The 7,588-nt window shown below is 33.8% G+C and overlaps 1 protein-coding gene across 1 annotated transcript; it reads right to left on the bottom strand.

Moving 5' to 3' along the window:
• Positions 1-2,217: 2,217 nt before the first annotated feature.
• Positions 2,218-3,504, bottom strand: LOC131655653 (dof zinc finger protein DOF5.3-like). Its single transcript, XM_058925489.1, has one exon. It carries the CDS (start codon positions 3,380-3,382, stop codon positions 2,408-2,410), a length of 975 nt encoding a protein of 324 aa, XP_058781472.1. The 5' UTR covers positions 3,383-3,504; the 3' UTR covers positions 2,218-2,407.
• Positions 3,505-7,588: the final 4,084 nt, after the last annotated feature.

The following is a 7,588-nucleotide window of genomic DNA, read 5'->3' as shown; positions in this document are numbered from 1 at the left end:
TGGGGAGACATATTGCTCTTAAACAAAACATACATTCCACTTTATCAACACATTGTTCCGAAGTCCCAAAGTGTAAGTGATATTAAAAATAATACGGCAAAATATTCATTTTGACCCCTTAACTATAAATTATGGTTCACTTTGGTCCTTATCTTTTTTTCGTGCCAAATTAGTCTCTTAATTTTCAAAACGATGCAAACAAGTTTCTTTTGTCAACTCCATTAGTCAAAGTCTGTTAAAAATCTACGTGGCACATTTGACCAACTATTATGGCGGAGTTAGCATCGGAAAACTCGACGCTAAAACTATTTCTGAATTTTAATTATTCTCCACCAGAATACCTTATAGATAATGTGCTCCGTCAAGAAAAATTAAAATGCAGAAAAATTTGGGGAAGGAAATGAACAATAATTAAAATTCAGAAATAATTTTAGCGTCGATTTTTCCGATGTTAACTCCGCCATATTAGTTGGTCAAATGTGCCACGTAGATTTTTAAAAGATTTTGACTAACAGAGTTGACGGAAAGAACTTGTTTGCATTGTTTAAAAAATTAAGGACCAATAAAAAAAAGATGAAGGTGAACCATAACATATAGTAAAGGGATGAGTATTTTGCCAAACAATATCCATGACTAATGGGAGACATGAATAAGCATATACTGAAGAATATAAGGATCTCAATTTATAGAGAGAAAAAAATTACAAAAAAATAATAATATCACCAACCACAGCGTCTCCTACGGCCGTACTTCCACACTAGCTAGACACATTTCTTTTCTTCTGATTTATCAGATTTTGGATCTATAATTTGAATACATAAAACATAAGACCAAGTGCAATGGGTAGTTTAATTAAAGTCAACATGGGGAAAAGATGTGCAATGGGGAGTTGAATGTGGTGTTGAGTGTGTGTTGGAGGAGAGAGGTGTTGAGAAAACTCAACACCAATTAATCTGTCCCAGAAGCTGACGTGGCAGCGTCTTAGTGGTGCAAGGCAGGCGCGTGTGGCACACGCGCTGGGAGTGAGAGTGGGCGAGTTTGCACGCGGAGAGAGAATGGAAAAGGAGATAAGTGCAGCCACGTGGCTGTTTCTGATTGGCTGGCCAGATTTTTATCCATTTAATACTTTGAACTCAATTATTTCGCTGCAAATTAATTTTTTTTTTTTTTATACCAAAATTCATGATTTTTTTTTCTCTATAAATAGAGACTTGGTTCATTTGATTTGGACACAGAAAAAAAACCAAGTTTTTCACTATCTTTCTCTATTATTATCTTTCTATTAGTGTTTTTTTTTAAGTTAAGTGTCTTTTTTTAGTGAAATGGATCCCAATAATCATTTTAACACTCAAAATTCTGCTAATTTTCCATTTAACCAAAATCCCAACAATTTTCAAAATCCCAACAATTATCAAAATCCCAACTATTATCAAAATCCAAATCAATTTTCCAACCAACAACCATACTCGACCGAGGTGTTACCCGCTTTTGCAAATCATGTGCGTGCTAGATCAGAGTTCCGTGATCCAAATGTTCATCAAGAATTGCAAGCTGATCTAGTGAAGCACATATGGACAAAGTTTGGAATGTTCCGTGATTGAATTATTTGTGTGTTGTATTGCATTTTAAATTATTTGTATCGTACTAATTACGTTACTTGTGTGTTGTATTGCATTTTAAATTATTTGAAACGTACTAATTACGTTGTGTGTTGTATTTTAAATTAATTTAAGATGATTTGTATCGTATCCAATTATTTAAATAAATTTTGTTTTTATTACAAAAAATTAAAAAATAAATTATTAAGTATTTATTATTTTAATTTAATTTTAATCGATAATTGTAATTTTATGTAATCATAAAAATAAAAATAAAATTTAAATAAGAATATGAAAATAAAAAGTGGTGGGGTAGGGTGTTGAATGAAAAACCATTGGAGAGGGTAAAAGTTGAATGGGTGTTGAGTTATTAGGTGGAAGAAAGAGAAAATGATGTGGAGTGTTGGGAGTTGAAAAAGAGGGTGTTGAGTTTTTCAACCATTGTAAATGGTCTAAGATATCCGAATTCTAAAATCCAAAGAATATTTCTGACAAATCTAAGGACTTGTAAGAGAATTGTCAGGATGGAAAAAAAAGCCACTGAACTCCAGTACCATGTCATCCTTATATATATGCAGGCTTGCAGCCAAAGCACAACTTTATTTGATGTATATCCATCAATCATAAATAATTTCTATTATAGCTAGCATTATAATTTTCTACTTCATCATAGAATGCAGCTGTAAAAACTCTCTCTCATACATTTTGTTATCCTGTTTGAAATAATAGGAAGAATAATATATAATACAACATATAAAACAAAAATATGTATATCTGGAAAATCGATTCTACTTAATCAATAATTTGTTTTAAGGTCTTGAACTGGATGAGAAGACTTCCATAGTTGAAAGATCAAAAGAATCCCAAGAAGTGTTCCAACTCTCATTTATCAAATTGCCACTAGCAGAATTTGAATTGACAGTAACAGGTAATAATAATTGATCATGATTATCACCCTCATTCAATGGCAACGGTAATGGCATCGAGTAATCCATCTCCATTTGCATCATGGATGGTGGTTGTTGTTGCTGCCATGTTGACACCATCATAGCATCTGAAGAATCAGGCCATAGAACATCTTGAACCACATCTTCATCAACACCCAGGAACCCGTCAAACTCACTCAAACTCAATTCCGGATCAAAAGGATCCCCATTTACAACGACTACATCAGGCTGGAATACTGCATCATTCTCAGTTTCAATGCTGTCCGGTGTCGTCGACAAATTGTTCATATTATTGGAAGAAGTTGATCCATTATTATTGTTAGCCTCACTCTCAGTTTCTATTTCCTCATGATCACCATGATGAGTACTACTTGTGTTTTGGTTTAAGAATTTGGCGAAAACAACGGCCATATCTATATCGCGTGAAACATTATTTTGATTCTGTTGATCACCGTCAACAGAGTCAGAGCCATCCGTGGAAAGGTGGCCAGTTTGTGAATTTCTGACCACCCTTCCACGACGATGTTTGCGACAGCCACCTCCAACAGGGACATTTCGAAGAGAGCCGCCTTTCGTCCAATAACGCCTACAGCCTTTACAGAAATACCGAGGCTGCGAGAGGCTGTAATTATTGTAGTAACAGAATTTAGTGTTTGTCGAAGCGCAACGAGGACAATTCGGAGCTATTTCAACATGTGGTTTCCACTTGGAATTTGATTGGTCCATTGAAGTTGTTGAGAATGGCATGGGATTAGAAAAAGAAGAAGAGGATAGCATATGCAACATTTGATCTAGCTCGCTACTAGTAATATTATTGTTAAGTCTTTGTTGGAACATTTGTTTAGATAGCAGTGATATTGGGATTGATGAGGTAAGAGGATCAAGAAAAATGAGGGAGTGAGAGAGATATTATAAGGTGCGTGTGTGTGGGGTGAGGAGAGAGGAATATGTGTAGGGGAAGCGTAGTTGTGTGAGTAACGTGGGCGGTTGGGGGAGTCGTTAGAATTAAGGAAGGGTGTGTGTAAACATGTGCATATGGTTAATTTAATTGTGTGAGAGTTTGTGATTGATGTTGATATGAATTTCATGTTATAGTGTGCTATTTCATAGGCGGATAGAACGTGTTTGATTTACTCATGTGGCGTTTCTTCATTGGGTTTTGTTATTGAATGTGATTGAAGTTGATAAGTCAAACAATTGCTTGGTTATATAGTTATGATTGCTCATGCCAAATTACCAATTCACCATTACAATTTGCAACATGTTCCTAATGCATGTTAGTGAAATTTTGAGTGTGGTGTGATGAGCCAAAATTGTCAAGTTGTGGAACTTGGGTTAATTTGAGAGTGGATTAATTGATTTGAGTATCTTTTTGGGGTGATAAAAAAGTCGGCAAGAATGTAGTGTGAAACAATGTACAGTGTGTTGGATGTAGTGCAGAATTGTGGTTTATGGAATAAGTTTCAATTTCAATATAGTTTATGGAAAAGGCTAGCGTTACGGGTGTGGGAGCATGATGACCACGTGCTTCAAGAGGATACGTGTCGTATCTATAATCCCTTTTAGTTTTAAGTCTTTTTTAATTGATAAAATTAGACAAATTAAGCTAGATTTCGTTGCAATTATATTTATGTGCACTGATTTATTTAATTCAACTCTATAATGGTCAACGAACCTTCCTCTGATATGCTTAATTCCGTAGTTCATTGACTGAGAAAACGAGTGACGGAATTAATTATTGTAAACAAGTACTCCTTACTTCTCTAAATTAACATAAAAATAAATTGGTCATTGCGTCTTCAATAGCTCCGAAGAAATTATGTGACAGTCCATATTAGCTCATAATATTACGTCTTGTGGTACGGTGCACTTAGACATTTACTACTAATGTAAATCTATCATGTGTTTTTGGATAGACTTGAATTGTAATAATAAGAAATTTTTTGAGAGAGTTAAGTGTTATGAAGTTTATAAGTCAAATGAGTAAACAGCTTATGGGTCGGTTGGAGTTTTTTTGGTTGGATTTGATTGAAAATATATATGTTGAAAAAGTTTCAAATTGTTTAGTTTTGTGAAGGAAGAGGGAGTTCAATGCTATATATAGAATTCAAGTTTTTTTTTTTTTTTTACAAGATACACTAGTTAAAAGTACTTTAAATTAATATTTGACTTCATTTGTTCTCTTATGCTCTTGAATTAGAGTGTTGTGATATGTAGTTGAATATTTGTTTTGGAAGGCCGGTGTAGGTGTACTAGGGTAGGGGTCTAGGGTATTTGAGTGTATATTATGTGATAACAATTTTTACATGGTGTTATTTTTTGGTTGTCGATTGACAATAGCCGTGGTTTTTCTCCGGTTTTGGATTTTCTACATTATTTTCTTGTGTTGTGATTGTGTTTTTTTTTTTTATGTTTGTTATTTTTTTCAACATTTTTTTGGAGAGGATGAGAAGGGAGAAAATATGTTTTGTTTAATTTTTTATAAATGGAGAGGATTGAAGATAATTAGATTTTCTTCTTGAAGGGAAGAAAGAGGAATTAAGATAAAATCTACTTTTGTTATAATTACAAAATTATCACTATTTTTTTTTTAATTAAAATTTTAAATTGTTATCAATAAATATTATACGTTAATTTTTTATTTTTTATTAGAATTTCTCCAATTTTTTCAACAACTTTATTATTTTTATTAATATGACTCAACTTTCTTTATTTTTTTTATGTGTTTTATTTTGTTCATTCTTATTTATTATTTTATTTGTAAGAACTTAACTGTTTTATAAATTATTGTGTTTAATTACATATCTATATATCACTATAGTATATATATATAGTATATAAGTTATATATTATCTAGAATTTAATTTTATAGGATTAGACGGATCATCAAGATGATAAAATAGTTCCTCTGATTATAGATCATATAATGATAATATTTTAAGGGTTAGAAGATAGATTAGCTTTAAAATCTCTCTCATCCCCTTGTTAACCAAACATATATTTGATTCAAAATTCTCCCTCCCTTTCCCTCCCTTTTTTGAACTCATTTAATTAAATTACATCCACTCACCTCCTCTCATTTTTCCTCCTCTTTATTAAAATCTCTCACTATCCCCCTCCTTTGAACCAAACGGACCCTAAGGGTCTGTTTGGAGGTTTGGAGGAGAGGGGAGAACTTTGTAAAAAAATGGAAGATTGAGTAGAAAGTATTAAAAGATTTTTGTTGGGAGAGTTTGATAGGGTTTTTCTTTTATTAATAACACCAAAAGCTTTATAATTTGAAGAAAATCAAAATTTGTGTTGAATGACGGTTTTGAAGGGTTTACATAAATTTGATGTTGTTATATTATTATGAAAATTAAAAATATAATAATGATTAACACTCTTTTGTTCATAATTTTGATTTAAGGTAAATTCGAAAAGAAAAAAAAAGTAATATATATGATATTGAACACTTAATATATGTGAAAGAAGCATAACTAGACAAGTTTTCATAAGAATTAATTATCAGTTCCTAATATACAACTCTTAATGTAGCTCAGGCCATAACTAGTAAAATATCTAGCAAATATGGTGGAATATCTAGAAATTATTAATATTCATATGGAAGAGGGTGCTACAATACTGGTTGAGGATGTGGATGACAAAGTCCCAAGTTCCAAGTGTCACGCCCCAGACTTCTGATCTCACAAACCAACACATGTCTTTTCAGCATGTTTTGTCCTTACTCACAAGCTTTCCAAAACTTCCCAGAAGGTCACCCATTCAAATACTACTCCAAGTCAAGCACGCTTAACTATGAAGTTCTTATCTGTTAGGCTACCGAAAAGAAGATGCATCTTATTGGTATAGGTAGTACCAATCAATCCTTATAAGCCTTTATTCAACTATGCAGTCTCATAACTATACAGCCTCAGGATCCCTCTCATTTCGATGTGAATTCGTCAACCACTCCTCGCCATCTTCGGTCTTGAGAGTGTCTCATTGTCATGCCTCGTGCACCGACAATCACTCCCCTCCCTTGTTGGCCTCGGGTGTTATATGCCCACCAACTTCTGCTTGACTCGTCCCCAAACCACAACATATTGGGAGAGATCTGCTCTGATCCCATTTGTAATGCCTTATATTGCTTTCAAGATTATCGATTGACCCCACAAACCAACACGAGTCTTTTCAACATGTTTTGTCCTCACTCACACGCATTCTAGAAAACTTCCCAGAAGGTCACCAAATCCAAATACTTCTCCAAGTCAAGCACTCATAACTATGGAGTTCTTATTTGTTAGACTACCGAAAAGAAGATGCATCTTGTTGGTATAGGTAGTACAAACCAATCCTTATAAGCCTTCCTTTAACTATGCAGTCTCATAACTACACAACCTCAGGATCCCTCTCATTTCGATGTGAATTTGGCAACCACTTCTCGCCCTCTTCGGCCTTGTGAGTGTGTCATTGTCATGCCTCGTGCACCGACAACCACTCCCCTCCCTCGTTGGCCTCGGGTGTTTTATCAAGCATAACCCTCTTCAACGGGTAAGTTTAATTCTAATGGAAGTCAAAAGAGCCAAATCTCTACTTTTGCAAAAGCAATAACTCTTCAGACTCATCACGGTGAACTTCAAGTTCCTCAACGACTTGAATCTCAGTCATGGTTTGTTGATTAAGGTGGTTCTCGTTACATTACCTCTAACACTTCTAACTAACAAAATAAATGTTTATATGAGGATTAAAATAAAGTCCTAGTTGATAATGGCCATAGATTAACAATTAAGTCAATTGGCTCCTCTAAATTTAGGTCCTAAGTTGTGTTACATTCTATGTTGAACCTAATCAACTTACGTCATGTTCCTAGCATTACTAGAAATCTAGTTTATGTGTCAAAATTATCCAAGGATAACAATGTGTTCTTCGAATTTCATTCTAATGAGTGCTATGAAAATTCATAAGCATCTAAAAAGGCGCTTCTTGAAAGCTTCCTTGACGAAAGTGGAATGTACCACTTTAACAATCTTCCTTTAGAACCCTCAAGCAACTTCAAAGTCA

This window comes from Vicia villosa, linkage group LG3, assembly GCF_029867415.1.
Source record: "Vicia villosa cultivar HV-30 ecotype Madison, WI linkage group LG3, Vvil1.0, whole genome shotgun sequence".
In the NCBI taxonomy this organism is placed as follows: domain Eukaryota; kingdom Viridiplantae; phylum Streptophyta; class Magnoliopsida; order Fabales; family Fabaceae; genus Vicia; species Vicia villosa.
Note: the sequence above shows the minus strand (reverse complement) of the source record. Positions and strands in the feature narration are given on the sequence as shown.